The sequence below is a fragment of the Chrysemys picta genome, chromosome 16, assembly GCF_011386835.1.
Source record: "Chrysemys picta bellii isolate R12L10 chromosome 16, ASM1138683v2, whole genome shotgun sequence".
Classification (NCBI taxonomy): domain Eukaryota; kingdom Metazoa; phylum Chordata; order Testudines; family Emydidae; genus Chrysemys; species Chrysemys picta.
The window spans coordinates 16,099,629-16,119,473 of NC_088806.1; the positions used below are offsets into that span (position 1 = coordinate 16,099,629).

Consider the following 19,845-nt stretch of genomic DNA (forward strand, 5'->3'; position numbering starts at 1 on the left):
CTCCTCCACACACAACGCCCCCGCACATCCAGCCACACACTCCACTGCGCACAGCCAACACACAGCCCCCCCCAAACACAACGCCCCCGCACAGCCAGCCACGCACCCCACTGCGCATAGCCAACTCACAGCCTCCTCCACACACAACGCCCCCGCACATCCAGCCACACACTCCACTGCGCACAGCCAACACACAGCCCCCCCACACACAACGCCCCACACAGCCAGCCACGCACCCCACTGTGCACAGCCAACACACAACCCCACCACACACAGCCAACACACAACCCCACTCGCACACAACCCCCCCACACAGCCAGCCACGCACCCCACTGTGCACAGCCAACACACAGCCCCCCCACACACAACGCCCCAGCACAGCCAGCCACGCACCCCACTACGCACAGCCAGCACACAGCCCCCCCCCCTGCACAATGCCCCCACACAGCCAGCCACGCACCCCACTGCGCACAGCCAACACACAGTCCCCCCCCATAATGCCCCCGCACAGCCAGCCACGCACCCCACTGCGCACAGCCAACTCCCCCCCCACACACACACAACGCCCCGCACAGCCAGCCATGCACCCCACTGCGCACAGCCAGCACACAGCCCCCCCGCACAGCCAGCACACAACCCCCTCCACACAGCCAGCACACAACCCCCCACACACAGCCAGCCACGCAGCCCACTGTGCACAGACACCGGAGGCCTTTGCCTCCGTTTCTAACAGGGCACAGGAGGGGCTCTGCAGGCTCTATTCTGAGCATAGCAGCTCCTCTGCTTGGCCGTGCCCTTGGCTGCTTTGAAAGCACCAACGCCACCCAGCCGGGCTGGCGACAGCACTGCACTGAAGTCAGATGGAAATAAAATCAGTCCACAGAGCCAGACTGATCGGGGGTCTCTGCTTTTGCCTGCCTATGCTGCAAAGCTGGCCCTCAATGCCCCCCCCTCCCCCTCCCCCCGCGGATGGGCCTGTCTGCTGCTCTGAGGCAGTGACAGACAGTTCCACAGGACAGGGAAATCCCGGATGAACATCTGAATGACCCACAGCCAGGGGGACAGGCTGATGAGATTCCCGGGTTGGGAGGTTTGGCTGCAGCGCTGGAGCTGGGAACGCAGGCAGCTTCCGCCCGCCACTGGTCGCTTTCATTTCAATAAAGCAAACAAAGCCGTTTCAAATAATCCTGCTCGGCCCCTCCTTGCCCCGCGCCCCATCGCGCGCCCCGATCTGGGGATCCCGGGGGCGGAGGGAGGATCTGCAGCAAGCTGCGTGTGTAACTGGAGAAAGCCTGATCGTTCCGCGTGTGCTATGCCGAAGGCGCTGTGTGTGGTCCGGACCCTGCGTGGTAACAGTATCAGTCCCTCAGGGACTGACGCGCAGCCTGGATGGAACGAAGGCCTGGCCGAGTGGCTGGGATTTGGTTGCTGCTGCTGGTACACAGGAATATGATGTTGCCCGGAGGGGTGTTTTTTCCTTCATTTTTTGTATGTTGCATTTTCTTTCCCTTATTTGAGATGCGGGGGTGGTTTGGGGGCTTTCTATTTTTTGCTAAGTTCCACCCCACTAAGAAAACCCACCCTTTGCAAACAAGTCTATTTTCTGCACGAAGAGGCTGACTGGGAGGAAGCAAACCTGAGAGTAAATTGAGGTGTTTGCCAGGCTGCAAACCGCGGGGCAGAAATAGCCTGGGACACATTGAGCTCTTCACTGCCGGAGGCTGACGAACCTGCAGAGAGCAGTTACCTAACTGGAGGAAACACGCTGGGCTGCAAAGTTCTGACCTGGGTCCAAACTTTCCCCAACTCCAGAGGGTGCCGGGTTCCAGGGGGTTGTTCCAGGCCCATTGCAAGTCCTGGACCTTCTCATGTGCATCAGTGAGTCCAGCAGCACCAGGTGGAACTTCTCGGCCAGGAACGGCTAGATTTTCAGAGCACGGCGCTGGAATACAGAACAAATACTGCAGGGGTTTTCCTCCAGGAATGGGGCCCTGTTCCTAACAAGGAAGCAAATGAAAGCCATAAGCAGTCCATAAAGAGGCAGGCCCCATTGCCTGGGGTTTAGCTACACTGTCAGCCCCACTTTCCCAAGGCCTTCTTCTGCATTGGGCTACATTCACCCTTGTTCTGTGGCCCCTTTATGCCAGTGAGGCTGGTGCAAAGGGGCTTCTGAGCAGGCAGAAAAGCCCTCGGGAATACCCCCGGCACAGGCTCCTCCCGTCCTGCACTACTTCCACAAGAACCCGGGAGTCGGGAATGGTCTTGGCCAGGCATGGGGCAGAGAGGGGGCATGGCCACGCCAGTGGAGACAGGCCATAGCTGGGAGGGACTTTCTCCCTCCGTGTCCATGCAAAGCCCCCAGGTGCTACTGAAACTGGGGCACAGGTGGTATGTGCCAGGGTCTGAATCAGTGCCAACAGCCACTTAATAGGGGAAGTGCAAATTGTCTCTCCTCCATCCCTGGATAAACCTGGCTTTTTGTCTCCCATCCAGGCACTCCTCTGTGCCAGGGGAGGGGAGTTAAGTCTTGTTCAACAGGAGCAGAGAGCGACCCTTCCCCAGCGGGCAGCTGACATGCAAAATCTGCAGCCAAAACCTGAGACATGCCTGTGTGCGCCCAAGCGCCCTGGTACTTTAGAACCCAGCCCAACCCATCCGTGGCTTTGAGAAACAATATTTGCACCCCAGCTGTGTTGGAAATGCACTCACCCTCTCAAACGGCTCCTGTCCCCAGCTCCCCGCACTCACCTTTCTCTTCTCTTCTGGGCACATGCTCAAGGGCTAGTGATTGAAAATGCAGGCGTGTCAGTCCCAGGATATTAGCGAGACAAGGCGGGGGAGGTAACATCGCTTATTGGACCTGCTTCTGTTGGTGGGAGAAATAATTTTTCGAGGGTACACAGACAGGGCCGGCTCCAGGCACCAGCCAACCAAGCACGTGCTTGGGGCGGCACCTGGTAAGGGGCGGCCAATCTTGGGGTGGCGGGGGGCAGCGCGATGCGGCGCTCGGCGGCGGGGGTGGTTCCAGCATTGCGGCGCTTGGTCGGGGGTGTTTGGCGGCGTGGCGCTCCGCGGGGAGGGGTTCGGCAGCGCGGCGCTCCGCGGGGGGTGTTTGGCGGCGCTCCGCACGGGGGGGGGGGATTTCAGTGGCACTCCACGGGGGGCGGGGGTGTTTGGCAGCGCGGCGCTCAGTGTGGGGTTTCGGCGGCATGGCGCTCCGCAGGGGGCGGGGGTGTTCGGCAGCACAGCGCTCGGCGGGGGGTGTTCGGCGGCGCTCCGCGCGGGGAGGTTCAGCAGTGCGGCGCTTGGCGGGGGGGGGGTTCGGTGGCGCGGCACTCGGTGGGGGGGGTGTTTCGGCGGGGCGGGGCAGTGCTGGGGGGGGGTGTGTATTACGGCAGGGCAGCGCTTTTGTTTTGCTGCTTGGGGTGGCAAAAAAGTTAGAGCGGCCCTGTACACAGAGCTCTTCTTCAGGTCAAGCTTGGTGTAGCTCGAAAACTTGTCTCTCTCGCCAACAGCAGTGGGTCCAATAAAAGATATCACCCCTTGCCTCTCAGCGATTGAGAGTGAAATGCACCTGGTCCTCTGCAGGGCAAGTTGCTGGAAGCGCAGACCCAAGGCAGCAGCCACTGGGAACAATGGAAGAGATTCCCTGTGCTATATTTCCATATGTAGAAAGCAATCACATACTTTCAGCCTGCAGTGACTTACTGTGGTTAAGATGAATAAGTAGCATCTCCAGGAGAGAGCACAGAGAGAGAGAGAGAGAGTGGAGAGAGAGTGTGTGTGTGTGTGTGTGTGTGTGCGCGCGTGCGCAGACACTAACATACTGCAGCAACTCTGGAGAAAATGGCAGCTGAACTCTGCAGAGTTCTTAGAAATGTCAAGGCGTAGAGACAGGGCCGGCTCTAACTTTTTTGCCGCCCCAGGCAAAAAAGAAGAGCGCCGCCCCGCCATACCCCGCCCCCTGTGAGCGCTGGCAAAATCCCCACCCCCCCAGCACCACGCAACCCAAAGCCCCGCTTCCCCAGTGCTGCGCCACCCGAAGCCCTGCCCCCCTCCAAGGGTCGCACCGCCCGAAGCCCCCGCCCCCCCTCCGAGCGCTGCACCACGCCAGTCCCCGTCTCCTCAAGACCCCGCCCCCCCAAAAACCACGCCGCCTGAAGCCCTGCCCCCCGAGCACCGCCCGAAGCCCCTGCACCCCCTCCGAGCACCACGCCGCCTGAAGCCCCCACCCGCCCTCTGAGCGCCGCCCAAAGCCCCCGCCCCCTCCGAGCACCACACCGCCCGAAGCCCCCGCCCCCCCTCCGAGCGCTGCACCACGCCAGCCCCCGTCTCCTCAAGACCCCGCCCCCCAAGCACCACGCCGCCTGAAGCCCTGCCCCCCGAGCACCGCCCGAAGCCCCTGCACCCCCTCCGAGCACCACGCCGCCCGAAGCCCCCACCCTCCCTCTGAGCGCCGCCCAAAGCCCCCGCACCCCTCCGAGCACCACGCCACCCGAAGCCCCGCCCCCCCCAAGCACCACGCCGCCCGAAGCCCTCGCCCCCTCCGAGCACCACACCGCCCGAAGCCCCCGCCCCCCTCCGAGCACCACAGTGCCCGAAGCCCTCGCCCGCCCTCCGAGCACCACGCCGCCCAAAGCCTCCGCCCGCCCTCCGAGCACGCCGCCCGAAGCCCCACCCCCCCAAGCACCACACCGCCCGAAGCCCCCGCCCCCCTCCGAGCGCCGCGCCGCCGAATCAAAAAAAAAAAAATTTAAAAAAATCGAGCGCCGCCCTGCCCCAAGGTGTCGCCCCAAGCACGTGCTTGGTCGGCTGGTGCCTGGAGCCGGCCCTGCGTAGAGAACAGAGAATAGCGGCTACATACACCAGAGTGTCCATCTTGACCCCGATTGGCCCAGACAAACTTCCCTGAAACACTGGGACTACATCCAAATCTGGACTTTGCAGCATTGGCCCTTCCCTCCTGGGTGGCGCTTAGATCCCTTGGCGGTGCAGGAGGCTGGCTGGCACAGCCCAGCAAAGACAGTCTGGGACGGGAAGTGGATGAAAGCCTGGCTGGAGAAGGTGCCAGGTCAGATGGCTGGCTGGTGTTTGTGTTGTGGGAGCGGCTCAGGGCTGCCTGCTGCCCACAGATGTTGTCAGTCGGATGAACTCAGCCTCCGGGTGGGTATCTCAACGCGCAGGTGGCGCCGGAGTGACACGGATCACTCAGGGAAGAACCTTTGCTGCCCGCGCCGCTCCCCTTGCCCCTTGTGTAACGTGCTTTCAGGGGTTTTCAGCAACTTTCTGCAAACCCTGGGTTGCATTTCAGGAGCTGGGAGAAGCTGCTTAGTGGACCTCATACTCGCCCGCACATCTCCCTGCTGCAGCGGAATAGCCCCCTAGCAGGGGGCAACTCAGGGACAGACCATCCCTGACTCAGACCAGCATCTGTCATCAAACACATGAGGGCACGAGCACATGCCTCTCCAGGGACCCAATCAGCACAGAAGACGCTGGCAGAGGGTTGCTCATGGGAGATAGGGGCTTTCACCAGGTCCAGATCAGCTCAGGGCAGCAGTGACTGAAATGCATTTCACTTGGAATCACTGCTGGCCGGGGCTGGCCTTACCGCGAGGCGAACTGGGGCGGCCGCCTCAGGTGCCAGACTGTGGGGGGGAGGGGCCACTAGGATCCAGACTGTAGAAAATTGTGTCTGCTGCTGGTGCATATGTATTCTCTCTGCTCTAGATGCACAGAGATGGTGGAGTGCTGTGCTGGAGGAAGGTGGGCACAAGAGACATAACAGGTGGGTAGAAGAAAAGGTGAGAGTGAATAACAGAAAGCAGCAGGAGCTGCAGGGAGAGAGAGGAGGAGGAGCCTCTTATGTACCTCTCCAGCACCCCCAGGAACCTGGACTGATTAACACCAGCTTCTCAGTGAGCTTCCTGTTTCCTGCTGCTTCCCTGAACCCATTTGAGGAGAACAGGCAGTCAACTGAAGTAGTAGGAGCCAGTTAGGCCCTTAAGACGCTGATATCGTCCCTCACTCAGGCCCTTCTACCAGCCTGCTTATTTGTCCCCTTCAACTGAGTGTTGAGAGCCACTATAGCTGGCACAGAACAGCAGTCATGAGTGAAAGAAGAAAACGCCCCTCTGGGGCAGCATTCAGAAGAAGAAAGAAAGCAAAGGAAGCTTTTCTATGTAAGCAGGAAGGAGCTCTCCTAAGATACATAGACACAAATGTTCACGGTGAGCCTTCCGGCCCCAGTGAGGATGGGAGTGGTGAGGAGATGCCTGATCTTCCAGTTAGTCAGAGTGCAGGTGACCTGGCAGCAACTGCAGCATCCATATCTCCATCTCAAATGGATGTAACATTCCTGAAGAAAAGTGTAGATCAGAGAAGAGTGTGGTGGAGGCGCAAGAAACAGCAGCTGCTGAGTTTAGTTCCTTAAGTCTAGATGATCCAGGACTGTGGACCCACTTGAGCAGTAGCCTGAGGGACTTCCTTGTACTGCATGGGCCACAGCAAGTGACAAACTTCACGTTCCCCAAAGACAATGAAAATAGAAGTTTCCATCCAACACATTACTGGCGTGAAATCCCCAATGGTGACAAAGTGGAGAGGCCATGGCTTATGTACTCAAAAACCCAGAATGCTGCATACTGTTTTTGTTGCAAACTCTTCCAGTCTAACTGTTCCAGCCACATTGGGTTCTACAGGAACAAAGGACTGGAAAAATCTGGCTATAAATCTGGCATGTCATGAGAAGGCAGCAAATCACCAGAGAGCATTCCATAGGTGGAAAGAGCTTGAGATGAGACTAAGGTTAAAGGCCACCATAGATGATCAGCATCAAGAGAAGATTGCATCAGAGTCTCTTTTCTGGCAAAATGTTCTGAAAAGGCTCATTGCCATTGTAAGAATGCTTGCTGCCCAAAACCTAGCACTGCGTGGCACTTCAGATCAGTTGTATGTGCCAAACAATGGAAACTTCCTTAAAATTGTGGAGCTGATGGCTGAGTTTGATGCTGTACTCCAGGAGCATTTAAGAAGAGTCACCACCCAAGAAATGTACACACACCACTACCATGGAAAAACAATTCAAAATGAGATCATACAGTTACTGGCAACAAAAGTCAAAGAGAAGATTGTTGCAGATCTGAAGTCTGCAAGATATTACTCTGTTATTCTGGACTGCACACCTGACATCAGCCATACGGAACAAATGACTTCAATGGTGCATTTTGTAACAACAACAGAACCTAGTGAAAATGTCCCTGCAATGGTGACTGTCAGAGAGCATTTTCTAGAATGTATTGACATTGATGATACTACAGGAGCTGGTATGACAAATGTGCTTCTTAAAAAGCTGGAAGATACAGGAATTGCGATAGCTGACATGAGAGGTCAGGGCTACAATAATGGTGCTAACATGAGAGGAAAGAACAGAGGAGTGCAGACACGGATCCGAGAGTTAAACCCTCAAGCTTTTTTTGTCCCATACAGTTCTCATTCATTGAACTTGGTGGTCAGTGATGCAGCATCAGCTTCTAGTGAGGCTGCTGAATTTTTTAATGTAATTCAAAGCATCTATGTATTTTTCTCTGCATCAACTCATCGATGGCAAATTTTGAAGCAACATCTGGGAACATCCTCTCTGACACTGAAACCACTGAGTGCCACATGATGGGAAAGTCGAGTGGAGGCGATAAAGCCTATCAAACACCAAACTGGGAAGATAGATGATGCCATAGTTGCCATTATGGAGGATAATGCTATGATAGGAACTGTGGGAGAACAGTGGCAGAGGGAAATGGAATCACCAGAAACATACATAACTTCAAATCTCTGTGTAGCTTAGTGTTGTAGCATGACATACTGTTTGAAATAAATGTTGTAAGCAAGAGACTCCAAGGTGTTGACCTTGAAATATCTGGAGCAATGGAACAACTGGACCAAGCAAAGTCATACCTACAGTCTTACCGGTCAGATGAGGGATTTCAAAACGTTCTGAAGAGTGCACAGAAGTTGGCAGAGGAACTTCACACTGAAGCTGCAGCACCCCCTGCCTTGAAGTGGTTTCCATTATGTCCAGGTTTTGCAGTTTGGTTCAATGGTTCTCAGCACCCTTGCTACAAAAATAGTTCCAGCCCCCCGGCCCTACAGAGAATGACGCACAGGGCATTCCAGCGGCAGCGGGCACTAACGGAGCCAGGTGCCACCTGCCGCTGGGGGCCCCCCGTGCTGGCTACAGGTGGCAGGTGTGTCCCAGAGGAAGCCTGTGGGCTGGGATGACTCACGCTGCCTCTGTCATCTATTTAGAGTCTGACTGTGACTGCAGGCCCAGCCCGTAGCCTGGAGCGCCTGGAGGCTGCCTGCCCTGTGACTCAGAGACCCCCCCGCCCCCGAGCCACAGTTCCTCTGCTTCTGCCGGCCGGTTCCAACAGCAGCTGCTGCCCCTGTGCCAGCTCATCTGCTGTCTCCAGCACATAGAGGCTGCCCATCCCCACCCCCGCAGGGAGCAATCAGGCACATCACCCCCCCTTCCCCGACGCACCCAGCCCCATGGCTCCCCCCGAGTCTGAATCACAGTCTAGCCCTTACACTGCAAGCTCTTCAGGGCAGGGCCTGGCTTACCCTGGACACCTCCCGCATTCTGCAGGGGCCGAGCAGAGGGGTTGAGGATCAGTGGCGTGAGGTGCCTAAGTGCCTTTGTGGCTTTCCCTGGGCCTCGCTCCCCAGCCGTACAATGAGGAGAAGAGCAGGCCCCTGCCTCCCAAGGGCTGGTGAGGGTGGATACAGTGAGGCGCTCAGATACTATGGGAACAGGGGCTATGTAAGCACCTAAGATAGCTAGAAACCCCCCTGAAGCAACCGGAGAAGTCAAGTCAGCCAGGAGAAGCTGCCCAGCCTAGCTCAGCATGGCCCAAACGCGAGGCTGTGGGACCATGCCCAGCAGCGCCCGGGAGCTCTCCCTCGCTGGCGTTCTATAGCCCTGCACGTGTGATGTGAGTAAACTGTAGTAATGAAAAACAGCTCAGTATGGAGCGTGTGTGGGCTGGAGGGAAAACTGGCCCCCATATGTGAACTGGGCCTCCCGTAACGAGGCCCAGTCGGCGTATGAGCTCCAGGAACACGCTGCATCATCCCTAGCAGAGTGTTCCCCTGGGTCACTCCCTGGGGAGGCCCTTCTGCTGGCTAACGACTCCCTGCAGTTACGCAGGGCAGAGAGTTGAGTGAAAGCAGGACGGGTGAGAGGGCGTTTGACTCTCTCTGACTGCAGAATACCGCTGGAGTTGGCTGGAGAGTTCAGCCCTGCGTCCCCGCAGCTTTGCTAAGAGTCACTGTCCACTTGGGTCAGATCCCGGGGGTGCCAAGTTACTAGCATGGATGGGGCAGTTACTCGGACGGTAGCCTGCTAGCACAGGGTTGGCCTGTTTGTACAGGGCCCCGATCCTGACTGGAGCTCGGGGGAGCTACCAGAGTAATAAGAACTACTTTGTATGGCTGGCGATCGTCCCCAGGAGCTCGGTCTAGGGAGGCCATTGGCAGCTCTCATTCAGGGTGGTTCCAAAGGACACTGGTGGGGACACAAGCCAGCACGAGCTTTCCTTTGGAGCTAAAGAAAAAGTTCCGTTTTGATGCTTCACCCTCCTGTCTTTGTCCATGACCTCCTCGCCCCGGAGTGGCAGAGCACTGGCCTGCTCAGTCCACCTCAGGGCTTCACACATGTCATGACATGGCTTTGGTAGTGAGTTTAGTGCTGGTGAAAGGTGCTAGGAGACCGCACAGGCCCAGTGCTGCGAGCGTCTCCACGCCAGCATGCCAAGGACTGGGGGAAGGTGAGTTCATGACTCACTCCTGCTCTGCGCAGAGCACGGGCAGTAATGCGTCGCATCTCTATGCCACAGCATGGGCCCTCCCTGAATCTCAAAGCACTTTCCAAGCGTATCAGTCCCCCAATTTCATACCCGGGCATGCCGAGGCGGGGGAGGTTCAATGACTTTGCCATGGTTGGACAGGTGCAGATCCGGGCCTAGAACCCAGGTCTCCTGGCTCCTTGCCCTGTCCGTGGCCTCGCTAATGAACAGGAGCACTTTGCACGTGTGGCTGAGCATCCTGAAACACCCAATGGTTTAAGGCTCTCCTCAGCCCCGAGCTGTAGGGCCGGGGTCGCAGGGGAGCAGCCAGGGCTCTTTCTGTGCAAGGTTCTAGCCTAGAACTCATAAGACTGGGCTTCGGTTCGCGGCCCCAGGCAAGTCACTTAGCCTCTGGGCGCTCTAGCTCCCTGGCTGCCCTCCCTTGTGGGGTAAATATGTTACAAAGCACCAGGAGCTCGGCTCCTGCACCAATGGGCGGCACAAGCAGGGTTCGGTTTATACTGAACACGCCTCCAGCCCGTGTGCCTTTCGTTTTAGATGAAAGGGACAGCGGCAGAAGGCCAATACCCTGGAGGCAGCGCAGTGTGTGTGTGTTTCCCCTGCCACACGCTGCAGCTGACCCAAAGACCAGATGGCGGCTGCTTCTGTCCGACAGCAGAGCCCTAGGAACATAACGGTGAGACCCAGGCCCCAGGAGGTACACACCTAGAGAGACCCAGGCCCCAGGAGGTACACACACCACATCCAGCTTGGTGACTCACCTGGAGGGGGTACCCCAGCAGCACAGTGCCTTTGTTACCAGGCTGGGGTGCTTGTGCAGGGCTGATGCAGAGGGCAGAAGGGCGCACAGCTCTCTGGGGGTCTCCCATTGAAGCACAGGCCTTCCCCGACATGCCTTTACCAGGAGCACTATCAGAAGTTTGGCATAAGGTGATAGGTCTGCTGGTACTTCATCTGAACGTGGGCTCTCCCTGGGCCTGCCTTCAAACCCTGCTGATGACAAGGTGGGGGTGAAAAAAGCATATCTATAAAAGTTGATATAAAGAGCCTGGAGAAATTGCTGGAAGGACTTTTACCAAGGGACATGGCGGATTCTCCATCACAGCAGTCTTTACATCAAGATTGGACGTTTTCCTATAAATATAGCCAAACTTGCCCACAGGACATGGGCGAGGAGTTGGACTAGATGATCATAATGGTCCCTTCTGACTTTACAATCTATGAAGCTATGGGGGGGAAGAGATCTGTCCTGCCATGGCAGCATCCCAGCCTTCACCCACCCTCACACGAAATGGGTTATATGCAGAGCTGGGTCTGAGCTCTGTTCTGGAGCCTGGCCCATTCTAGAGAGAGGAGCCAGGCATACATTTCAGATTCAGATCGAAGTTGGGCTGGCTGCTTGGAACTGAGATTTTGGTTTGGTCTCATTTTTATTTATTTGTATTATCTCTGAACCCTAGTCATGTACCTGGCCCCCACTGCTCTAGGGGCTGTCCAAACACAGAACAAAAAGATGGTATCTGCTCCAAGGGAATGGATTTCTGTTGCTAGGGTCTCGTCCAGTTGACTGTCCGCTATTTGGCGGCTGCTGTGTAGAATTCCCACAATTTTCATAATTGTGGGAATTGTAAGTGCATTGTTAGTTAAGGGCGGAGGGTTCCTTTAAGGCCTGTAATTCTGGGTCAGCCCCTGGAACTCATTGCCAGGGGATGTTGTGAAGGCCAAAAGTATAACTGGATTCAAATAAGAATTAGATACGTTCATGGAGGATAGGTCCATTGATGGCTCTTAGCCAAGATGGTCAGGGACACAACTTCATGCTCCATGTGTCCCTAAACCTCCAACTTGCTAGAAGCTGGGTCTGGACAGCAGGGGATGGATCACTCGAAATCGCCCTGTTCTGTTCATTCCCTCTGGCACTGGCCACTGTCAGAGACAGGATACTGGGCTAGATGGGCCATGGGCCGTTCTTACAAAAGACAAGAATCACACGTAGCAGCTGACTCTTGATTGGGAGATTCAGGGAGGAGAGATCTCTGGGGAGAGGATCCTTGAGTCTCCCTGGCTGCAGCTAGAGCTCATATTGCTCTGAATAATTGTCTGGGAATGACACCCGGGGGCCTCTTGCCCTGCTATGAGCTTTAGTTTATTTCACTGTGTTTGCAAGGGTGGGAACTCGGGAAACATTTCGATGATGTGTTCCCAGGACTTCCCCACCCCAGTAATGAACAGATGGGTCTTTGCCCCCAGGGATCTGGCCTGCTGCCCTCCAGCTAAGGGATCACACCTTCACCAGCCCTGTAGGAAGCAAAGCAGACAGTGTCCGCTTTTGACTTGATGTTTTTGCTGCTTGCTCCAGAACTGAAAAGTGGAAAAACTGCCACTTGGCTGTGCAATCAGTGCCCTTTTGCCCCGGTGAAAATGAACACTTGCTCGCAGGCTGAGGGCGCTTTGCTCTTCTACAGATCAAAATGGGACAGTAACAACCTCCCCTCGCCCTGCCCTGAATTCTCACGAGGGCACCTAGCTGAGCGCTATCACAGCTGGCAATGCTCGTCTGAGATGCTGCAATCGAAGGAGAGAGCGAGAGCAAGAACCCAGAGACCTCTTTTGCAGGCAAGGAATGGAAAAAAATCCATGAAGGGAAGTGCAGAGGGAAAGAGGAACGTAGGAGAAAAAGGGCCAGTTTATTAAACACCAGGCGAATCCAAACAGGTGAAGTCACCCCAGCCTCAAGCCAGACGAGTGTAAATTAGCTCGGCGTGGCTGTGACTTCCAGGACGTCTCCAAGATAAACAGCCCTCACCCTCGCCCTGAAAAGCTCTTATGGAAACTTCTAGTCCAACACTCCTGCCTCTGTCTGCAGCAGCGAGTGGGCTGTGCGATTGGCTTCTCTTTAGAGTTACAGCCCAAGTTGTCGGTTACAATGACTTTTTCTACCAAACGTTGCGGCGGGCAGTTGGACAGCTCGAATGCTGGGGATGCTGGTGAGCTGTTCTCCAGGGCGAGGCGCTGCCCGTCACTTCCCATGCACAGGACTATGGGGAGGTGATGGCTGCACGCTTTTGCACTGCTCAGCCATTGCATAGCAGAGGAATGGGCGATGGGATCCGGGGGTCTGATTCAGCTAGGATCAAAGCCCTGTATACTCTTAACTACACAGTGTAAAAGACAGTCCCCACGCCCCTGGAAGGGAGCACAACCGATAGGCTTGATCCCATGCCTGTTGAAGTCAATAGTAAAGCTCCGTTGGTGCATGGCAGAGTTACAGCCCAGCTTGCCACACACTAACTCTCTGTCTAGACAAGCCCTGACTCAGTTGCCTAGGTCCCACCGGCAGGAGCTGGCCCCAGATGTTCCCCGGCTCAGTCCAGTGCCTTAACCACACGACCATCCTTCCTTGCTGATACTTGGCACTAATCCTCACCTTGATTGAGACTAAGGGTTATATGGGCCTCTCCCCATCTCTGACCCCAGACACAGGTTACCCAGATCCAGGGCGAGGGACGGACAGATGTGAACAGGCAGATTTCACTCTCCAGAGATGTCAAGCTAGCACCGGTCAGCAGCACTAGGTTTGCTGTCCTGTGCACCAAACTCCAATGCAGTGTCCTTCGGTACATCCCAGAATGGACAAGTCCAGGCCTCAGTAATTGTCCCCCTCTGGAGAATTATCACAGTCAATGAGCAGACTGTCCATCTGCAGCATTTTCTGTCCTAAGCAAAGTCCTGGTGAAAGCCAAAGGCAGTGAGCAGGGGTGGCCAGAGTCTTCATGCATCAAGACTTCTCCTGCCAGTCAGGAAGTACCAGAGCATCACTAAGGAAAATGTTTGGAGGTTCCAGTTGTGTCAGGGGCTGCACATTCCTCAACTGAGTCCATCATCACCCAGTCCTGGTCCAAACTAGCTGACCCAGAGGGTGCATACAGCACATCTGGCTGCCATGCCCACAAGCTGTGGCAAGCCACAGAGAGTGAGTGATGTCGTGGGCTACAGAAGAGCAGGCCTGTGAGGCTGGGGGGGGGTGGGGGTGGCTGAGACCAGCTGAGGCTGACGGGGCAGGGCTGAGTGGAGCGAAGGGATCGAGTTTCCAGGACGTGATGGTAACGAATCTGTCCCAATGGGGTTTACATGATGGGTAAGCCTGGAAAGCAGATGTTCCCCTAGCTGCCAGTGTCTGCGCTGTAGAGGACCACACAGTCCTGTCGAGACCTGGCCCCTGGGCAGTCCCAGTGGCTCCCTGAGCTTGATGGGTGCTGCTCAGCTGATGGGTTTGTTTTTAAAGCCTGGATGAAAGTTAAACCCACCGGCCACCCCAGTCATGAATAAGTGACACGGCGGATACCTAACCTGGCTCCTCCGGGAGGCAGACTGCAAATACTAAGCAGCAACCCATCGAAATCTTCTTTCACCTGCTGAGACTCGGGGTGCTGCTTTCTTCCGTCTCTGGAAACCGTTGTAACTGAGAGCAGGCTCCCCCACAGACTCAACCCTGAAAGCTCCCCCCAGCCCATGGGAAGGTGACAGGGAAATGGGCTCCTGGCTGGAAGAGGCCACGTGGTAGCTGGCTTTGTGAAGGGGCTGGGTAAGACCATTGCTAGTTTTATGCTTTGGGATAAGGGTGATTGGGTGTCCTGCTTTCATGTTTCAGCCGACCCCTCAGCAGGGGTCAGGAAGGAAATGTGCCTCTTATGTTCAGCTCTGCACGAATAGCCAGGTGCATTATGGGTTGGAGGCATTGGTTTCCCAGGAAGCACTGGGGCAGGTCCAGATGGACTGATGGACTTTTCTGATATGGCAAATGCTGCCTTTCTCCCCTGAATGTCTGCTCTAAACGGGGCCCACCATACAGGGTCGTTTCTGCAAGGCCAGCTGGGCAGAGATGCCAAGGCTAGGATGGGAGCATCCTCGGATGCAGCCAGACACAGCCCCACTGCCCAGCTTACATTATATAGCCTCTCTTGGGAAGGTCCCAGGCAGGTCTCAGATTTGCACCTTCCTTAGCTCAGTGCATGAAATGACCAGAGACACTGGCTGGGCTTTCTCAGGGGCCCATGTCTTCAAAGGGGGAAGATGATGCCCTCCCTCGTACTCTGCATCAAGCCCAACCCGGTGCTTGGCAGGTCCCCCAGGTGCGCACACACATTGAGAGACACCACAGTCCCACTCACTGGAGGGGCAGAGAGGCCCTAGCCTGAAACACAGGCGGGGATTTCTAGGCTGTCGCCTGGAGATGCTGGGAGGAGAGGGATGCTGCCCCCCCGCCCAAGCTACACCCAATAATGGGGCCCTGGGTCTGTTGGTAAGGCAGTTTGCTCTGGAGTCTGTGATAATCTGATGCTTCAAGCACAGCTACGGCTTTGGTGCAGGGAGAGGGCCCTGACCTGCACAGCTCTGGGCAGCACCCCAGTCCCTGACCATCAGACCCCAGATCCGCCCTTGGGGACTCGTCCGTCGTTTCAATTCAGATTTCCACGAACGTGAGACACCAGGCCAAGGGAATGCGACAGGTGACTCCGTAAAGAGGCGCCTGCATAATAGATCAAGGAAAAGTGATTAAGGAAGAGAAGGAATATGAATAATTCAGGACTAATCAGGGACTATCCAGAGTAACCTGAGACCCAACTGGACTGCATTTAGGCGGATGGGAGATTGAAAGAGGAGACAGACACGTCCTGCTCCCGCACCACAGAGATTCTACAGGGCTTCGCACTCACCCGGAGGTGGGAAAAGTGGCAGCGGGACTTGGGTGCAGAGTGAGATGCGCCAGTGTGGGGGCAGCTAAGGGCCGATTGTCTCTCTCTCAGAGTGACATGGAGACATGGATTATGGACCAGCCAGGAACTCACCATTTAGAAACCTGCTGAAAATATTTTGCCTTCTCCCAACAGTGGCTTACGGTGAGTACCGTGCTCTGGCCCAGATCCCTGGGCAATGGCTCCCATGCAGAGAGAATGGGCTCGGTACATTGCTAAGGGCCCAATTGCCCAGTGCCCTGCACCTGTGCGACGCCAACACGAACGGCCCCATGCTAAGCCGGCAGCACTTTGCTCTGGTGCACGTGATGACACAAGGCGCGGTGAACCTGGTGCGACAAATCCATGGGAGGAAGCAAAGGGTTCATTCCAAATAACCAGCGCGCCCAGCCCCAGCCCCCAGTAGTTAGAGGTTTGGGGCTTTTGTGCAGAAGCAGGAGGGTTTATAACCCTCCCCAAAGCTCTTGAGAGTCGCTGTGATATTGATGGGTTACTAATATTCGCACTGATAACTCAGGACCCTCCTGTGACTGGTATGAACGCCCAGCCCTGTCTGGATCCCTGTTGATCGCTTGCGACCCGAGCCGTGCTAATCCTGCCAGGTCCTTGAGCAGCTCCCTCAGATTATCCAGACGTGGGGCACTGTGCTGGAAACCTCCTCCTGGCTCAGCAGCGCCTCTCCCGGGAGCAAAGGCCTACGCAGCACAGATTTCAGCAGGCTCCGTTTCTCTGCTGCCGCCCACCCCTCCTCTCGGGGGACGCGTCGCTCTCGGTTAAATGGATTCCTCTCTGTCCTTGGCTGGAGGGGCTGCCAACCCCCTGGAACAGATTCCCTTTGAAAGGCTGAGCTCGGGGGAGTCCCTAGGGGACAGGACCCTACATCGCAGAGCCACCCCCATGCTTGGCTGAACGGTCCGGGCAGCATGAGCTCCCCTCTCACCCTGGCAGGATGCAGCTTGTGGGTGGGGAATGACACTGCCCCTGTGCTGTGCATCCTACAGGGCCAGCCCCGAATGCCCTCCAAGTGTAAACATGGGGGGAGGGATAGCTCAGTGGTTTGAGCATTGGCCTGCTAAGCTCTGGGTTGTGAGTTCAATCCTTGAGGGGGCCATTTAGGGATCTGGGGCAAAAATTGGGGATTGGTCCTGCTTTGAGCAGGGGGTTGGACTAGATGACCTCCTGAGGTCCCTTCCAACCCTGATATTCTATGGATCACTGACTGCACTGTGTCAAATAGGCTCTTTCTGGGACACCAGTGGCCCCAATTCCCTTTGTGGATTTGGTTCTTCCTCTTCCCTAGCTGTGTGTTTCCAGGCTCTCGCCTGTTAAGAGAACTCAGAACAAGTGTTACAGGCAACGTTTTAAATTCTATCCCTTGGGAAAACCTGCTGATGCTGGGGGCAGCTACCTAGAGCTCCAGGGGACACTGTTCTCTTACGCTGTCTTCAGTGCCTATTACCAGCACCTCCCAACCGTCCCCATATCCATCCCCACAACGCAGACAGTGCTGTATCCCCATTGAGCAAAGGGGAAGTGATGCACCCAGAGCCTGTGCCGGAGTAGGGAACTGATCCCCGCTCTCCTGAGTCACAGGCTGCCGCTCTAACCCCTGGCCCATCCTTCCTCTCTCGTTCACCCCAGCTCAGCTACTCCACCCAGGCGATGCGAAGTACGAGGAGCAGGCCGTGCGGGGGGTGCAGCACCAGTCCGTGCAGCTGGCTTGTGGCGACGTGGTCTCGCCCATGGTGGTTTTTTGGAGCTTCACCAAGCTGGGCTCGCTGGTGCCCAGGGCCGTTGCCATCAGCAACGGGATAGAGTCCAAGGTGGAGAAGGCTTCTGCGGCCCTGGGGCAGGTGAGCCTGCAGAACGGCACCCTGGAAGTGAGCGACCTGCAGACGGCTGCCCAAGGGCGCTTCATGTGCCAGGCAATGTTCGAGGAGGACGGCGAGATCAAAGTGGGCTACTTCTACATAGAGCTGGTCGTGCTAGGTAGGTAGCGTGGAGGCTGCGTCACCTCTGGGACTCTCTGAACAAGTATACAGAGGCACCAGTCAGGGTCCCCCAACCCGAAGCCACAGTCCTACTGTGCTCCCTTCTTTAGTGCCCTGTTACAACCCTCGCAGACCCACCCCACTGAGGTGGGGCGCAACCGCAGCAGGCAAACTGAGGCAGAGGGAGGGGAAGCGGGTCGCACCCAGGGTGGCAGGGTGGGACTAGAATCCAGGGGCCCCGACACCCAACCATCTCATCCAATCACTGCACACGCACCCCCACTCGTCTGTGCCTCGTATCCCTGCAGGTGAAGCTGCCCTTTGCTGCCTGCAAAGATGATGGGAGACGGAAGAGACCCATTTGGTCCCAGCTGTTCCACCCTCCCAAGATGTCCCCTGCAATATGTTCTCCGCCGCCTAACCCAGCCTGTCCTTATTATATTGCGGTAGTGCCTAGGATCAGACATTGCTGTGCTAGGTGCTGTACAAACACCGAACAAACAGGCAGTCCTTGCCCCAAAGGGCTGAGTTCTCAATGCCTCCAAAAATAGGACTTCCTCTGCTTCCTTCTGGAGGCTCCTCTCCTGACCCTGCGCTACAAGGCCTTGTGTAGCATGGCCAACATTCCCCTCGGTCAGGAGCAACCTGAAGAGAGCCCTTTGGTATGGGGTTGTGTGATGGGAGTGAGTGAGACGGCAGGGCTGCCTGCCCAGCCTTACTGACCTTAACTACAACAGCACAATCTGTGGGCACAATGGCATTCTCAGCTCTGGGCCCTGGCGTTCTGCGTGCCTGGATCTCACCTGGATAGAGACTGCCAGGGAGAGAGGGATATCCCCAGGCACCCTGCTGAGCAGAATGGTGTCCTACGCGGCCACGCTGCGGTCACATTCTGCATCATCACGCAAGCTGGTGCAAAGCAAAGCAGATGTTCTGCTCAGCAACCTAAACAGGCACACTTAGACCTCTTGAAATCCAGCTGGAGCTGCAGCATTGTGGCCAAATCCCAGTATTCCTGCCTGGGGGGTTACTGTCAGGGATTTTCTGCCGGACCCGTGAGGGGTGTATATCCCACCTTTCCTGGGACACCAGCAGTTCTCAGCTCCTCCCCGCGCAGTGTGTCTGTTCACATGCACTCTGCTGGCTGGGGTTGGATAGACTCCACTGGCAAATACTTCTTGGTTGCTGGGAGATTATCTTCCTGAAGAATGTCGCTCAATGCCGGGCAGCCACTTCCCGCTGGTATGTCCATGAACTTCAGAGCACAGGGGCTCGCTGCCGATGGAAGAGCTGTCATCTGTCCAGGGCTCAAAGCCCTTTGGCTTTCTCTTCAGTATTAGCTGCAAACTGTGACTCTCATAAAGGCAGAACATTTCATAGATTCATTCAGAGTTTGAGGCCAGAAGGGACTGATTAGATCCCGTAGTTGGACCTCCTGTATATCAAAGGCCAAAGAATTCCAGTCCCATCAGGTGTTTATTCCAGCTCACATCAAAGCCGTGTGAGCCAGGTGCTGTTAGCATCCGTACCGTGATCACTGGAGATATAAAAAGGGAGAGATTTGGGGAGAAAACAATCATGGTGACAAGGCAGAGCTGGGAAAATGACTCGCTAGTAATTCATTGACTGACGGATGGGACACGTTTGAGAACAGTTCATTGTCTGCTCCATAGAGGGGATTATTTACTCATCAGTTGGTGGGAAAACTCTCTGAATAAACTTCCTGGGAATAGCAACCTGTTCTAGGAATTCTAACACCTGGCATTTGTCTGATGCCTGCCCTGGGAGTACCCTAGAGCACTCGATGAACCGAGCTTGCCCTGGTAAGGAGGGTGAGGATAACTATTCTCATTTACAGATGGGGAAACTGAGGCAGGGGGAGGCTAGAGCCAAATTTTTTCAATATTAGCCTCTGATTTGGGGTGCTTCCGTTTATTATTGCTGTGGTGGCACCAAGGAGCCCTGCTCATGACCCAGGGCCCCTGGTGCTAGGCGCTGTACAAACACAGAACAGAAAGACAGTCCCCACCCCGAAGAGCTTACCGTCTAAGTCTAAGACAAGAATTAGGTGGCTACAGACAGATGGATGGGGAGAGAAAGGAGCCTGTATTGGCTAGCATGACCGGCCGTGGTCTCAGCTGGTTGTCAAGTTCTTACAGGCAGAGGAGAGCCCCCGCAGCTCCTACCACTCCCTTTGGGATGGTGGGTGCTGAGCAGCGCTGAGAATCAGGCCAT

At 56.0% G+C, this 19,845-nt stretch overlaps 1 protein-coding gene across 1 annotated transcript in view; it reads left to right on the forward strand.

Annotated features, from left to right (window-relative positions):
* Positions 1-17,266: 17,266 nt before the first annotated feature.
* VSIG10L2 (V-set and immunoglobulin domain containing 10 like 2) overlaps positions 17,267-19,845 on the forward strand; it is a 28,204-nt gene continuing 25,625 nt past the window's right edge. The window contains exon 1 of the mRNA XM_065570517.1: positions 17,267-17,608. Within this exon, the coding sequence (XP_065426589.1) occupies positions 17,362-17,608 (247 nt within the window). The 5' untranslated portion in view covers positions 17,267-17,361. The remainder of the gene's footprint in view (positions 17,609-19,845) is intronic.